Source organism: Myxine glutinosa, chromosome 1 (assembly GCF_964187855.1).
Source record: "Myxine glutinosa chromosome 1, kmMyxGlut1.1, whole genome shotgun sequence".
Lineage (NCBI taxonomy): Eukaryota > Metazoa > Chordata > Myxini > Myxiniformes > Myxinidae > Myxine > Myxine glutinosa.
The window spans coordinates 338,827,765-338,845,408 of record NC_136261.1 but is presented as its reverse complement, the minus strand read 5'-3'; the positions used below and the strand labels follow the sequence as shown (position 1 = coordinate 338,845,408).

The following is a 17,644-nucleotide window of genomic DNA, read 5'->3' as shown; positions in this document are numbered from 1 at the left end:
ACGTGCCTTCGATACGGTCTGGCACCCCGCTCTGCTCACCAAACTCTCCTCCTTTGGTATCCATGGAAATCTCCATGCATGGCTGGCGGACTTCCTCTCTAGTCATAGTCAACGTGTGGCCCTGAATGGGTTTCTCTCATCTCCTCTTCCTGTTCAGGCTGGAGTTCCCCAAGGCAGTGTTCTGGGCCCTGTGCTTTTTCTGGTCTTCATCAATGATCTCTCTGACTCTTGAAAATCCTCTCTATCTCTTTGCTGATGACTCTACTCTCTGCCGCTCCATTCCTCATCCCTCAGATCGGCAGTCTGCAGCCTCCTCACTCTCTGCAGACCTGGACAAAATCACAGACTGGGCAAACAAGTGGAACATGTCTTTCAATCCTGACAAATCTCACACTCTTACGATGTCTCTCCGAAAAGACCGACTGGACAACCCTCCCATTTACTTTCTTTTTTTTTCTTCTTTTTTTTGTATACAAGATCGAGGCTCGTGAAAGAGCTAACATTAATCACACAAAAAGACAAACGGACACACAAAACACAAAAAACAAGGGGAGCGGCAGACAAGATGGGGAGAGAGGGGGAAGGACACAAAAGAGAGGGGGAAGAGGGGGAAGGACACAAACACAACATTTGAGAGCAGGGACATCGGGAGGACTTGGGGGGAGGTGGGAGAGGATTAAAACATATGAACACTGCAAGGACTCTGGGGTGAATTACCGGGGGTAGAAAAGATCAAAGTTTTCGATGGGGGAAGATAAGAGATGGTGGTGAACAGCTGTTTTAAAGACCTGGAGGGAGGAGTGGGATTGAAGGGAGTGGGGGAGTTTGTTCCAGAGGCGGGAGAAAAGGGGAATGAAAGAGTGAAGGTGAGCAGAGAGCCTAGACTTTGGCAGTTTAACCATAAGAGGGTTGCAGGCAGATCTTGTACGACCTGAAGGAATATTGGGGGGACAGAGCACAGAGAGAGCTGGGGGAGCAAGGCCGGAGAGGAGTCGGTAGAAGACAGAAAGACCACCAACCTGCCTGCGGTGAGTGAGTGAAAGGCCCTCGGCGTTGACTACATCGCAGGAGATTCCAATGATTCTGAAAGCTTTGGCCTCAACAGCGTGAAGCCGAGCAAGGTGTGAGGCAGGAGCACCAGCCCAGAGGGGGGAACAGTATTCCATTGAGCTGTGGATGAAAGCCTTGTATGTGGTGAGGAGCTCAGGTGTGCCAAGGAAGGACTTCGCACGACGGAGGATGCCCAGTCGGCGACTGGCTTTGGAGGCCAGCTTGGAAATGTGGTTTTCCCAAGAAAGATCATGGCAGATAGTGAGACCCAAAAGCTTGAGCGACAGAACTTCTTGGAGAGGATTGTTGAGAAAGTAGATGGGAGGGTTGTCCAGTCGGTCCTTTCGGAGAGACATTGTAAGAGTGTGAGATTTGTCAGGATTGAAAGACATGTTCCACTTGTTTGACCAGTCTGTGATTTTGTCCATGTCTGCAGAGAGTGAGGAGGCTGCAGACTGCCGATCTGAGGGATGAGGAATGGAGCGACAGAGAGTAGAGTCGCGTCAGCAAAGAGATAGAGAGGATTTTCAAGAGAGTCAGAGAGATCATCGATGAAGACCAGAAAAAGCACAGGGCCCAGAACACTACCTTGGGGAACTCCAGCCTGAACAGGAAGAGGAGATGAGAGAAACCCATTCAGGGCCACACGTTGACTACGACCAGAGAGGAAGTCCGCCAGCCATGCGTGGAGATTTCCATGGATACCAAAGGAGGAGAGTTTGGAGAGCAGAGTAGGGTGCCAGACCGTATCGAAGGCACGTGAAATGTCAAGGGAGACGGCTCTAATTTCCTGTTTGGCGTTGAGGACCTCCATCCATTGTTGAGAAAGCAGAAGCAGCATGTCCAGAGTAGAGTGACCAGGTCTGAAACCAAATTGATGATCAGAGATCAAGCCATTGGAGAAGAGGAAAGATTTAATATCTGAAGCAATGATGGATTCCATGACTTTGCTGATAATTGGGAGAAGGCTGATTGGTCTGTAGTTGCTGGGATCTGTTTTTGCACCTTTTTTGTGCAAAGCGGTGATGTTGGCTGATTTCCAAGCAGATGGCAGATGACCTTGAGCAAAAGAGAGGGTGAAGAGAACAGAAAGAGGGAGTGAAAGAGCAGAAGAACATGATTTTAGGACCCGTGGGCTGATGCCGTCAGGACCAGTTGCAGAATCAGAGTCGAGGGTTGACAGAAACTTTTCCACCTTGTCAGGAGGAAAGGACACAGAGTCCAGGAGCAGCTGGGTACGACTGGGTACGGTGGGTACAGAGAGGGATGGGTTTGGGACACAAGATTTAGAGGCAAACACAGAGTTGAGGCATTCAGCTTTTTCACGTGCGGAGTCAGCCGTTAAGCCGTTTGAGGTGAGGGAGGGGATGGAGGGGGAACAAACACCAGAAACAGATTTGACCAGACGCCACCAGGATTTGGAAGAGGGAGACAGATAAGAGAGTTCGGTCTTGAGAATGGTAGGATATTGTTTCCTGGCTCTCCTGAGGGTGGACACACACTTGTTTCGGGCTTTGTGAAAGGAAATGAGATTTCCTTCCGTTGGATTTGCTTTCCAGGAGACGAAGGCAAGTTGTTTCAGGGCAACAGCCTCACCACAAGATTCCGTGTACCATGGACGGGAGGAAGGGTATGACAACTGAAGACGAGATGGTATAAATCTGTGCATGAGAGAGAGCAATTTACTTTGAAAGAATTCCCAGGATGAGTTGATGTCAGAGGCGGTAGAGATGGGAGACCAGTCCAGATGATTGATGGCTGCTTGAAGACCGTGCCAGTTGGCCTGAGTGAAATGCCAGACTCGTCGACGCTGAGGAGGCTCTCTGAGAATGGTCAGAGAGATGTCCACTTTGACAAGCACATGATCAGATGAGCCGATTGGAGCAGAAGAAGAGCAGCAGACATTTTCAGGGAAGTTTGTCATAACCAAATCCAGAAGAGAAGATGCTCCGCTGACTGAGATCCGGGTCGGGAAATTGACAGATTGTGTCAGTCCCAGTGAGTCGCAGAAGTCCTTTGCTGAAGAGCCATGGCTGGTGAGAGAGGTACCCACACCCAGCCAACTGGCATGGTGACAATTGAAATCACCACATATGAGGGAGAGAGAGTTGGGATGGGTAGATAGAAGTTGGTCCATATTATCAGACAGTGAGATGTAGATGGAGTCATCGCTGATTGGTGGACGGTACAACACACATATGAACAAAAGGTGGGAGCGAAGGGGAAGCCGTAGCCAAAGGTATTCCTGGGGGTGAGGTGGAGAGAGGGCAGTGGAGGGCGAGTGAGGAAGAGAGTTTTTTATAAAGATAGCAACCCCACCTCCAGGACGAGGCTCAGGTCTATCATACTGGAGGAGGGAGTAACCTGGGAGAGATACCAAGGCATCAGAGACATCATGAAGGAGGAATAATCCTTTCTGAAGGATTTTCTGAATAATTTCTGAATTTTCTGAATAAAGAATACTTTCTGAATAATCCTCTCCAAGAAGTTCTGTCACTCAAGCTTTTGGGTCTCACTATCTGCCATGATCTTTCCTGGGAAAACCACATTTCCAAGCTGACCTCCAAAGCCAGTCGCCGACTGGGCATCGTCCGTCGTGCGAAGTCCTTCCTTGGCACACCTGAGCTCCTCACCACATACAAGGCTTTCATCCGCAGCTCAATGGAGTACTGCTCTCCCCTCTGGGCTGGTGCTCCTGCCTCACACCTAGCTCGTCTTCACGCTGTTGAAACCAAAGCGTTCAGAATCATTGGAATCTCCTGCGATGAAGCTAACTCCAAGGGCCTTTCACTCACTCACCGCAGGCAGGTTGGTGGTCTTTCCGTCTTCTACCGACTCCTCTCTGGCCTTGCCCCCCCAGCCCTCTCTGGGCTCTGTCCCCCAAATATTCCTACAGGTCGCACAAGATCTGCCTGCAACCCTCTTATGGTTAAACTGCCAAAATCAAGACTTTCTGCTCACCTTCACTCCTCTTTTCTCCCGCCTCTGGAACAAACTCCCTCACTCTCTTCAATCCCACTCCTCCCTCCAGGTCTTTAAAACGGCTGTTCACCACCATCTCTTATCTTCCCCAATCCAAAACCTTGATCTTTTCTACCCCCGCTAATTTCACCCCAAATCCACTTTTTTGAGGTGACTTTTGACTTCTTTCCTGGAAGTCCTTGGTGTCCTTGCGTTTTATACCTATCCTGCCTCCCCCCAGGCCCTCTCCCTCCAAAAACATCTCCCGATGTCCCTGCTCTCAAATGTTGTGTTTGTGTGCTTTCTCCCCTTCCCTCCCCATCTTGTCGACCGCTCCCCTTTTTATATACTTTGTTTGCTTGTTTGTTTGATTGATAAATGTTAGCTCTTTCACGAGCCTCGACTCTGTATCCAAAAAAAAAAAAAAAAAGTTGGCAGAAATTTCAGCTCAGGATTGCTCTGTTTGATGCATTGGCTCCGTACCACTGCCCCTCACATAAAACTATGATCAATGTTCAAACTATGATCAATGATCAAAAACTATGATCAATGCCTGATATTCAATGTTGACAAACAAAGCTTGTATCGATCATAGTCAGAAACGCAAAAGCAAGAGTTGTAAAGGACCCTTCCCATGTCCTTTTTCTGGAGACTGCACGATGTAAGGCGTTGTATGAACGCTCTAGTTTGGACTGTTTAAATAATGCAGATACTGCATATTGTTGAATAAGTATATTTTTGTGAAACATTGTATTGCCCTCCTCATCCCACTCTCTCTCGCTTGCAGTGCCACCATCCTTCCCCCCTGGTCCTTGTCAGCTTATCCTGAGTCGGGGAGCAGGAGGAACTGAGCTGGAGGCAGAAGATCCGTTGGCGGTTGAAAAGGAAAAACCGAAACAACATAAACACAAAAGGCAAAGCAGAGGCACGAACAAAGCCACACGTGGTCACGATAGCTGATTGGTTCTTCTAAACGAGCTGCACAATGAATGTATAAAGGTGGTTTGTCAGGTTGCTTTTATAAAATACTTTATTGAGTTTCAAAAAAAATTACCCCCAAAAAGTCGTGTGTGCAAAGTGTGAAGATTATCTTCACATTCTGACACTACAATGTAGAAGAATAGAAATTTGCACCAGCTTCACAGTTCGGCTCTTGTCGATTGCACCTCATCTGTAATCTCTCCCTGTACTGTGCTGTCTTGGTCTTCTGTGACGTCTGAATCCATGTTCTCCCTTTCGTTCCAATCTGCAAGCTGATACTCCTGGAGGAGTTGGCTTTGAGATGGGTGGCCAAACACCAAGTTTCTCATGGCAAAGCTGGTCATCAGTATGCTGAAACAATGAAAGATATGATGGCTTGATTAAAATTGTTCTTTATACAGGAATAAATAACATTTGCAATGCAGCACTGAATGCACAGTTGACTGATTAATTAAAATCAATATATTCGGTGGATCTTTCAAATTGACAATTATTTATTTATTTGAAGTGGGAGATATTGCTTCTGCTCTTCCTGTCGGTCTATCACACTCTCAACAGAGCAGTATTGCAGCCAGAATTATGTTTCATGGTTTTCCTTTACCCTGGGAGTCGGGCTGGAATTTGGAATTTAAAGACCACGTGGTGTCCTTCACCCTAATTACTGTTGGGAAGGCAATGGCAAACTACTCAATATAGCTCTTGCCCAGAAACTGCTTTGGCCTCACCGATGCTCTGTAGCAGAGTATGGTACATCAGAATCAAAATGTTCAGCCCCATGTTGAGTTATCTAAATGTCTTTGAGTCAAATTATTGACCAATTGTATGCTTTGTGTAGATCCCACTGTAAAGTTTAGAACACTCCTCAACGTTTTCTCATTTGCCTGGGCCAATCAGAAAAGTCAAAATGGTGTCAAAACAACTTGGTTTTGGTTACAAGTCACAATAGTTAACTAGAACGGTAGCTGGTAGAGCACGTAGTCTTGCCTTGCGTGCTCATTCTGAACAAAAATACCGTCGTTAACTGAACACTTTACTATTATGGCCCACTGCTATTATGGTCCATATACCCATAATCATCCATGCACCCTATTATGTCACGTACATTACCATTATCAGTAGCTTTATTAATAAATTATTAGGATATTTAACGACCACTTTTGTGCTTTTTAAGGCTAAATTGCATGAAGGTGAATATGAAAAAAAATTCAAACTATCCCCATGGCTTGTCGATCATATGTATGAAGTTTCGCATCGATCTGTTAAGCAGTGCTGAAGATGTTACGAAGATGAAGTTTTACGTTTTTCTTTTCAATCCAATATGGCTGCCAGACCATGTGACCAATGATGTCATGCATTCAATTATTCACTCACATCTGGTCATGGATCAGATATATTAAATGTCAGATTTTTCATACAAGGATTTCGATTCAACCCATTATGGCTGGAATACCACTTCACCGATGATGTCATTATCACCCATGGGGTGTTGATGACATATGCCAAGTTCTAATTTTTTTTCGGAGAAAAAGACATCCAATTTTTTTCCTTTGATCCAATATGGCTTGTCATATCATGTGACCGATGACATCTGATCTATCAATAAAATATTCTCCATAGGGAGTCCCACCTGTGTTGAAACTTTTGCAACGATCGGCCTGGCGAATGCAGAGAAAAACTATATAAACATAGAGACAGACAGACAGACTGGCAGCGGTGTTGCAATCGTCTCGCATCCCCTTCGGGGCGAGACTAATGATTATATAAACAAGTACAGATACATTCAAAGTACACCACCCTCATGCAAAATAATTAAATATCCCACAGCGCGGCATTGCCAGGGTGCCCGGCAATACCGCAGTGCAGCTCATAGAGAGTGCATTGGGAGGGAGAGGTGTACAATATAATTGATTGATTAATTGCATAATTAAAATCAATAAAAGATTATCATAAAATATTTTCTTAATCAATTGGTTAACAGCATAACTAAACAACCAGTGCTTCATCCCAAGATGTATCTTTTAGATTTAGAAATTTAATTAAATAAGTCAATAATAAAAAAGTTAAATAAATAATTGATTAATCAATAAATAATTAATCGATTAAATGATTAATCAATAAATCAAAAATATCCTTTAGAGCCACATCACCTGGTCACTGTCATGTCCAAATATCAGCTTCCTAGCTCAAAAGGTGCCTGAGATATTGCCCAGATGAGAAAGAAAATAAATAAATAATTAATAATGAAAATAAATAAATAAAAATCATTTAAAAAATTCAATAGTTAATCAATTGGCTAATAGAATACATATACCACCACCATTTCATCTGAATCTGTAACTTAAAAAAAAAATTAATTAAGTCATTCATCAAATAATTAAATGCGGTTGCTCGAGTGAGATGTGCATGGAAGAAGTTTCGGGAACTGAGTGGCGTGCTGAAGAGGAGGGGAGTGTCGTTGAAGCTGAAGGGAAAGGTGTATGCTGCATGTGAGAGAAGTGTTGTGATTTATGGGAGTGAGACATGGGTAATGAACGTGGAGCAGCAACGAAGGCTGGAAAGGGTGGAAATGCGAATGGTTCGACGGATGTGCGGAGTATCGTTGAGAGAGAGGAAGACAAATGATGAATTGTGAAAGATGATGGGAATAGAGCCTGTGATGGATGCTGTGAAGAGAAACTTTTGGTCATGGTTTGAGGTTTGGTCATGTGTTGAGGAAGGATGAAAGTGACTGGTTGAGAAGAGTGATGGAAATGAATGTAGAAGGAAGTAGAGGACGGGGAAGACCGAGAAAGACTTGGCTAAAGGTGGTGGAAGAAGAAATGCGGGCAAGGGGGTTAACAAGGAGAGATGCAGAAAATAGGGCAAGATGGAGAAGATTGTCATGGGGACCGTAAGGTTAACCCCCGCTCTATCAGGGAAAATGGCCTTAATATGCTTGTTGTTGTTTGTTGTTTGTATCGAATAATTAAATAATTAATCGATTAATTAATTAATCAATAAATCAAAAGTACCCTTTACAGCGAAATCACTTGGTCATTGTGATGTCCAAATATCAGCTTCCTAGCTCAAAAGGTGCCTGAGATATTGCCCAAATCAGAAAGAAAATAAATAAATGATTAATAATGAAAATAAATAAATAATAATCAAAAAATGAATAAATAAATAATCAATTGGCTAATAAAACACAAACCACCACCATTTCATCCGAATCTTTAACTTAAAAAAAAAAAAAAAAGTAGTCATGAATCGAATAATTAAATAATTAATTGATTAATTAATAAATCAAAAATTGACTTTGCAGCCAAATCACTTGGTCATTGGCATGTCCAAATATCAGCTTCCTAACTCAAAAGGTGCCTGAGATAATGGCCAGAAGAGAAAGGAAATGTATAAGTACTTAATTAATCGCTAATAATTAAATAACTCATCAATTAATTGATTAATAAAAAAACCAAAAATACCGTTTTTGACAAAGGACTTGCTCACTATTGTGCCGAAATTTCAGCTTCCTAGCTCAAAGGATGGCTGAGATATCGCCTGGACAAACAAACAACCAGAGTGAAAACTGAGTACTCCCTTTCAGCATGCGTCATTGCCGAGCCCCCTTCGGTGCCCGGCAATGACGTTATGCAGCGCCTGGAGATGGCATAGGAAAGGAGCGGTGTACAACAAACAAAGAACCAGAGTGAAAACTGAGTACTCCCTTCCAGCGTGCGTCAATGCCCAGCCCCTTCGGTGCCCGGCAATGACGTTATGCAGCGCCTGGAGATGGCATAGGAAAGGAGCGGTGTACAACAAACAAAGAACCAGAATGAAAACTGAGTACTCCCTTTCAGCGTGCGTCATTGCCGAGCCCCCTTCGGTGCCCGGCAATGACGTTATGCAGCGCCTGGAGATGGCATGGGAAAGGAGTGGTGTACAACAAACAAAGAACCAGAGTGAAAACTGAGTACTCCCTTCCAGCGTGCGTCAATGCCCAGCCCCTTCGGTGCCCGGCAATGACGTTATGCAGCGCCTGGAGATGGCATAGGAAAGGAGCGGTGTACAACAAACAAAGAACCAGAATGAAAACTGAGTACTCCCTTTCAGCGTGCGTCATTGCCGAGCCCCCTTCGGTGCCCGGCAATGACGTTATGCAGCGCCTGGAGATGGCATAGGAAAGGAGCGGTGCACAATAATACAAAAAAGGCAATCGTGGTTATTTCCCCCATTCAACATTCACCACAACCATTTTTAACCTCTTCGTCTCTTGTGCATTACCTTCTTCTAAATACGTGGATTTTTTTGAAAGCAAATCGCAGAAGCCGATTTCTCACTCTCTCTACCCGCCTCATCTTTCTTCTCTCCCTCTCCATTGCGACATTCAGAAGATTTTCTGCCCAGTCAGGAAGGGTTCCATTACCTGCCACATCCATTCCCACATTCTGCCATGCTTGCAGGATGGGAAAAAGATTGGGGTCTGAGGATTCGATGTTTACGTCACTTCCTGTGGATTTCAGAGGTGATGAGGGACATGATTGAGAAATTGTCACGATGTGCCACATGCTCAAAAATAAATTCACACACTTCACCTCATTAAAATAGAATTGACAATTTCATGCGTCCATGACCATTCTGGGTCCAAAGCATTGTTCCTGCCTGTGGCTAATAAACAACATTGAGCATGTCATCGCTGTCCAAAGCTGCTGTAGTTATTCCCGCCAGGGAGTAATGCATTTGATCGTGTCCGTCCGTCCGTGTGTGTGTGCGTATGTGTGTTCGTATGTTCGTGTGTTTGTGAACAAGATATCTGGAAAAGTTCTGAACGGATTTGGATGAAAGTTGGTGGGATGATTGCCCTTGGGATAAGGAAGAATTGATTAGTTTTTGGTGAAGCTCAGGATATTATTCCGGATCCAGGAATTTTCTGAAGGATTTTTTACCATTGGAAGATAGGGCTCCAACTTGACCCACGGCGGGAGTATGCGCTCTACTGAGTGGCGTTCTAGTTTGGGCCTAAATTTGGTCATAACGACACACCATGGCCTATCCAGGCTGCAGGGTAGCATCATTGGTTGGGGGAACAGCTGTGCTGCTGCTGCAATACCCCCTGTAGGTAAAGGCAGAATTTGTAATTTGTTCAGGATGTTGGTGATAGCTCGTCTACTCGTCGTGAAGGACACCGTGGGCTCTTTATCGTCCACCAACCAATGCTGACAGATGGACACACTTTAACGTTCATCCGAGGGACTGCACTTATGGTATATTAGCAAATACAACATGTCCCTTAGATGATGGGAATATGTATTAGGAGAGGGGGGAGAGAGTGGAGTGGGGGGATAGTGGAGGGGGAATAGAGTGAGGAGGGGGGTGGGAGGGAGGAGGATGGGAGGGGTAGGTTAAGGTAGTGTTCTGGACTTGCATTTGGTAGGGGGGAAATGGGGAGTGGCTCCTGACTTGCGTTTGGTAGTGGAACTTGAGGGGAAAAGGGGGGAGGGGTTTGACTTGCATTTGTTAGGGGCAGCGGGAAGCGGTAAAGTGAAACGTGCCTTAACTTCATGGACGGAAGAATTGCACTTGCAGTTGAGCATCAGTCATGTATGATCATCAAAAGATAAATAAAGCAAATGAAAGGAAAGAAAATGGTGAACAGCAAGGTGTTCCATTACCAAGCTGCTTGTAGAGTGCTCGCCAAGAGGCTTAAGCACTCAAGCAAGCACCTACATTGAAATGGTTGAGATTCTCGGAGTGTCCAAATTGGACAAATTAACCCTTTTTAATAGTAGATAGAAACTGCTGCTAAGGTCAACTCTGCAGTTAAAATTTTTAAATTTTGATTCAGGTGAAGAGATGTTTGAGCTTATCGCATGTTGGGTGTAAGACGTGTGAATAAATGAAATAAAGGCACGGACGCTAGCGTTTATAAGCATTGCGATGTATGCAGGAATATGGCGATTCATAGGTATGAAGATCAGCTGTATTACGATTCGTAGATATGAAGCTTTATTGTACAGAAACCGACCTGTTCTTAGGCGAGGCAATTTTGAACTGAGCGGAAAAATGGAGGAATTAAGACCCTCGAGCCGAGCGAGCTGAACGCAGGCTGACCAGAGGTAAGCCTGTTTCTAGTTTTAGTGTAAATGATCTTGAAAGGTGTCTTATCACAATCAAACACCTAGTTTTCATTCATGCACTCCTTTGGAGTTCGAGAAGTATGCGTGCAAAGTTTGGGGCCACCAGGTTTCAAGGTTTTGGAGTTATAGAGGATACACACACACTGACTAACTTATGGGCACACACACACACTGACTAACTTATGGGCACACACACTGACTAAGTTATGGGCACACACACTGACTAAGTTATGGGCACACACACTGACTAACTTATGGGCACACACACTGACTAACTTATGGGCACACACACTGACTAAGTTATGGGCACACACACACACTGACTAACTTATGGGCACACACACACACTGACTAACTTATGGGCACACACACACACACACTGACTAACTTATGGGCACACACACACACTGACTAACTTATGGGCACACACACACTGAGTGACTAATGGACACACACACACACACACTGACTGACTAATGGGCACACACACTGACTGACTAATGGAGACACACACACACACACACACACACACACACACTGACTAATGGACACACCCACACACTGACTGACTCATGGACACACACACTGACTGACTCATGGACACACACACACACACACACTGACTAATGGACACAAACACACACACACACACACACACACACACACACACTGACTAATGGACACACAAACACACTGACTGATGAATGGACACACACACACACACACACACTGACTGACTAATGGACACACACACACACACTCACTGACTAATGGACACACACACTGACTGACTAATGGACACACACACACACACACACACACACACACACACTCACTGACTAATGGACACACACACTGACTGACTAATGGACACACACACACACAAACACACTGACTGACTAATGGACACACACACACACACACTCTGACTGACTAATGGACACACACACACACACACACACACTGACTAATGGACACACACACACACACACACACACACACTGACTGACTAATGGACACACAAACACTGACTGACTAATGGACACACACACACACACACACACACACTGACTGACTAATGGACACACACACTGACTGACTAATGGACACACACACACACACTGATTGACTAATGGACACACACACACACACACACACACACACACACACACTAACTGACTAATGGACACACACACACACACACACACACACTGACTGAGTAATGGGGACACACACACACACACACACACACACTGACTAATGGACACACACACTGACTGACTAATGGACACACACACTGACTGACTCATGGACACACACACACACACACACACACACACACACACACACACACTGACTAATGGACACACACACACACACACACACACACACACACTGACTGACTAATGGACACACAAACACACTGACTGATGAATGGACACACACACACACACACACACACACACTGACTAATGGACACACACACACACACACACTGACTGACTAATGGGCACACACACAAACTGACTAATGGACACACACACACTGACTGACTCATGGACACACACATACACACAGACACACACACACACAAACTAATGGACACACACACACACTGACGGATTAATGGACACACACACACACACACACACTGACTGACTAATGGACACACACACACACACACACACACACACACACACACACACACACACACTGACTAATGGACACACAAACACACTGACTGATGAATGGACACACACACACACACACACACACACACACACTGACTGACTAATGGGCACACACACACTGACTGACTAATGGAAACACACACACACTGACTGACTAATGGACACACACACACACACACACACACACACACACACACACACACTGACTGACTCATGGACACACACACACACACACACACACACACTGACTGACTGACTTATGGCACACACACACACACACACTGACTGACTAATGGACACACACACACTGACTGAGTAATGGACACACACACACACACACACTGACTGACTCATGGACACACACACACACACACACACACACACACACTGACTAATGGACACACACACTGACTGACTGATGGACACACACACACACACACACACACACACACACACACTGACTGACTAATGGACACACACACACACACACACTGACTGACTAATGGACACACACACACACACACTGACTGACTAATGGACACACACACACACTGACTGACTGACTAATGGACACACACACACTGACTGACTGACTAATGGACACACACACACTGACTGACTGACTAATGGACACACACACACTGACTGACTGACTAATGGACACACACACACTGACTGAGTAATGGGGACACGCACGCACCCACAAACACACATACACACTGACTAATGGACACACACACTGACTGACTCATGGACACACACACACACACACACACCACACACACACACTGGCTGACTCATGGACACACACACACACTGACTGACTGACTAATGGACACACACACACACTGACTAATGAACACACAAACACACTGACTGACGAATGGACACACACACACACACTGACTGACTAATGGACACACACATACTGACTGACTCATGGACACACACATACACACACACACACACTGACTGACTAATGGACACACACACACACACACACTGACTAATGGACACACAAACACACTGACTGACGAATGGACACACACACACACACACACACACACACACACACACACACACAGACTGACTGACACACACACACACACACACACACACACACACACACACACACACTGACTAATGGACACACACACACACACACACACACACTGACTGACTAATGGACACACACACACACACACACACACACACACACACACACACACAGACTGACTGACACACACACACTGACTGACTAATGGACACACACACACACACACACACACACACACACTGACTAATGGACACACACACACACACACACACACACACACTGACTGACTAATGGACACACACACACACTGCGTTTTATTATTCGAGATAGCTAGATATATCTCCTCATTTACAACACTAGGGCATGCCCGTACTATATATATGCCCGTACTATATATCTATCTAAAATTATATCCCCCCCCTCTATTTACATGAAATGTTTTGGTCCATTCGCAACGCCAAAGCGAACGGCGAACGGCTTGCGAGTACAGTGACAATCCCCCCCCTCTATTTACATGAATGGTTTGGTCCATTCGCAACGACCACAGAACCCCCCCCTCTATTTACATGCAATGGTTTGGTCCATTCGCAACGCCAAAGCGAACGGCGAACGGCTAAATCGCCATAGCTCGGTAAGTACTTGTCCGATTAATTTCAAACCTTGAAAAGGCACATCCTCGGGTCCCCAGCAATATACCTGGCAAGTTTCAAGTATATCGGACCGGTAGTTGTCGAGAAATCGTTGTCGCATACATACACACACACATACACACAGAGATTAATGGAATTATAGATAGATGAAAACGCAACTATCGCTGGCTCGTCATGCATTGAAATAAATGTACCATTGAGAATGGCTTCTCGTAGTGAGATGAGCCGAGTGAGATTGTGCTTGATATCAGCCAGTGTTTGATTGAAAGAAATGTATCCATAGCAGGCTGGTTCACTCGAGAGAGGATAGACCCGATGGTATGATCCAGATGGAAGCTGGTAAGAAGTAAGAAAATCAAGGAGTTAGAGCACACAATTAATAAAATGTTCAAGTACTCGTACAATGCTAAAGATAATTCATGGTTGATGCCCCTGTTGAAGAATGTAAACAGACTAAAATGTCCACACCAATAACAATTTTGAAGATTTAATTCTTTGGAGGAAATTCACTCAGAATATAACAATGATTACAACAAAATACTTTGCCGGCGTACATGACCAGGACTCAACACGAACGTTCCGGCAACTCTTTCATCTCTCTGGCGCCAAAGTCTGCAAGTCATACTTTCAAATCACTGAACTCGGTTGAAATATATATACACAGACTTGGCATTTAATATGGAATATATATTTTTTCTTGACTTGGGTTTACTTTCTGAACTCAGTACATCAATCTGGTGAGTTTCTTTTACCCTTCGGTGATGTCTTTGTTGAAAGAACCATGTCACTGATTGTCTTTCGCAGCAAGAAGTCAATAACAGGATTATATCACAGGTGGCGTGAGAAAATGTAAGGACAGGTACATTTGACGATTGGCTTCACAATCGGGTATATAAGGGTTGTTGCGTTCTGTACTAGTGGAAAAAAACTGCTGCACATCTACAAAAGTTATTGCCGCTTCCTCTGGAGATGGTCCGTCAACTTGACAATGCTGTTTGTCATGGAGTGGTGGTTTTACGAAATTCTGGCATGAAACAGTGTGCTATTGCTCGGCAGTATGGCATCACTCAAGGTCAGGTGTCAAAGATCCTGAAACGAAATGCTCAGAGGGGTGTCCCTACTCCAATACCGAGGCCAGGACGTCCACGCAGAACCACAAGGAGAGATGATCGCAAGCTGCACCGGTTAGTCTGCAATGGCCGTACCAAGTCAGCTAATCGGCTTCGGGCTGAGTGGCAGCAACTGACAAATGTGCCTATATCCAGAAGGCTAGTCAACCAACGACTGGTTCAAGCAGGCTATCGTGCCAGGCGTCCCCTGAGAAAGCCATGCCTGACCAGACAACACCGCCAGCGCCGATTGCAGTGGGCCAGAGAGCACCGTCAATGGCAGCCAGGACACTGGAATCACGTGACCCTCAGTGACGAGTCTAGATTTCTGGTCTATCATCAAGATGGCCGCGTCCGAGTGCGCAGACAAGTGCATGAAGCCCACAACGAAGATTGTATAGTGCCAAGAGTCCAAGCTGGAGGTGGTGGGGTGACCGTTTGGGCTGCTTTTCATGCAGGGGGCAAAACTGACCTGGTTGTTCTGAATGGAAACCTGAACCAGTTCAAGTACAGGGTCATTCTGGAAGAAACTTTGCTTCCATTTGCTCGTGCAGCCTTTCGAGGAAACTTTGTCTTCCAAGATGACAATGCACGGCCTCATCGTGCTCGCATGATCCAACACTTTCTTGCTGACCGTGGTGTAGAGCATATGGAGTGGCCTGCCATGTCCCCGGATATGAATCCGATAGAGAACTTGTGGGCAGAATTAACGCGTCAAATCGACAACTTGGACCAGCAGCCTGCCTCTGTGCGTGAATTGCAGCAGGTTATTGTAACTTCATGGCAAGCGATTCCTGTCCAAACCTTGGCATATCTCGTGAACAGCATGCCTCGACGTGTACGGGCTCTCCTGAATGCTCGTGGGGGTTACACGAAGTACTGAACTGTAATTTTACTTTCCGTAATCCCAGTCATAATTTAGCTTTTGTTTTTGTTGAAAATTTTTTTGGCTAATGTGCAAAATAAAGAGATACTTCTGGAAAACGTACAGAAGTTTAACACAGTACTGTCCGTGAATTGAGTTCGATATCAGTTTACATCACTTTCAAGGATCAATTTATTTGCTTCGAAATGTCAAATGTGGTTTTTGTTTCTTTCAAAGGTCACATTAACAAAATCTAGAATAATTTCAACATAATTCCAATGAACTTTTGGTTCTAAGTCATCTTGAAAAGTAAGTTCGCGCCCACAAAAAAAATATTCCATATTAAATGCGAAGTCTGTATATATCTCTAAAAATATTGTTACGGTTTTCCGCCGCCCTTCTTACCCTTACCAAGGGGGGATTAAGCCCCTTGTTCTTTCTGGGCTTGGCGGAACCGAGAGACTTGAAACACCTCTTCCGGGCAAACGCAAGGTAGGGTTTCGGGACAAAGTCTCGCTCGTACCTAAATCCCTGCGCTGCCACGGAGCGGGGAATCAAGCCTCGCACGAGCCACGTGTAATTTGAGTACACCGAGCGGATTGCGTACCACGTGGTCTGTGCAGTCACCGTTAAATATTGGACCCCGATTAGAGCGGTTCTATTCGTACCACGCTTAGTCAATGAGGAAAACACGAGAACGATCGAATGGAAGGAAGAACACAGGTTTAATTATTATTCCCACGTATGTACAAGGATCAGTAGAAGCAGAGATACAGAGCAGCACTTAATCAGTCTTATCTTAATTCCCAGACTCGGGCCCGTTCACACTCGCACAGGAAATTGCAGGCAGGATGATGTTTAGGCCCAAACGCGCCGACTTGGTCGTCCAAGAACCCCGTCCGGCTCTCCACGGTCCCAGCACGTCCCGCGAAGATGGCAAGCAGGCGGTGGAAGGATCCTCGTAGCGCGTCTCCCGAATAAAAGGCAGCCGATGAGGTAGGAAGGAAAAGTACGCGTCTCTCAGCGCGGCTGGCGGTTACACAGCGCGTTATCATTCGTGTAACTCAATGCACTATATGCGGCTCGGCTTCAAGCTCAACCGAGCATCACTTCATATGAGCGCGTATCCTGGTTCATGCGCGTCTTTCTCCACTCAATGCCAACTCA

General features: G+C 45.3%; 2 protein-coding genes across 6 annotated transcripts in view; one reads left to right on the top strand and one right to left on the bottom strand.

Annotated features, from left to right (window-relative positions):
• GPN1 (GPN-loop GTPase 1) overlaps window positions 1–6,618 on the top strand; it is a 36,526-nt gene extending 29,908 nt beyond the window's left edge. Inside the window, exon 13 of the mRNA XM_068097895.2 lies at window positions 4,799–6,618. Within this exon, the coding sequence (XP_067953996.2) occupies window positions 4,799–4,971 (173 nt within the window). The 3' untranslated portion in view covers window positions 4,972–6,618. The remainder of the gene's footprint in view (window positions 1–4,798) is intronic.
• GGCX (gamma-glutamyl carboxylase) overlaps window positions 5,024–17,644 on the bottom strand; it is a 74,881-nt gene continuing 62,260 nt past the window's right edge. For 2 of the 5 annotated variants that reach the window (XM_078769820.1, XM_068097870.2), the window contains exons 14-16: window positions 14,698–14,839; window positions 9,253–9,478; window positions 5,024–5,343 (exon numbers count right to left, since the gene is read on the bottom strand). In XM_078769820.1, coding sequence (XP_078625946.1) covers window positions 5,151–5,343; window positions 9,253–9,478; window positions 14,698–14,839 — 561 coding nt within the window. In that variant the 3' untranslated portion in view covers window positions 5,024–5,150. The remainder of the gene's footprint in view (window positions 5,344–9,252; window positions 9,479–14,697; window positions 14,840–17,644) is intronic. The other 3 variants (XM_078769821.1, XM_068097875.2, XM_068097884.2) reach the window with 2 other exon arrangements.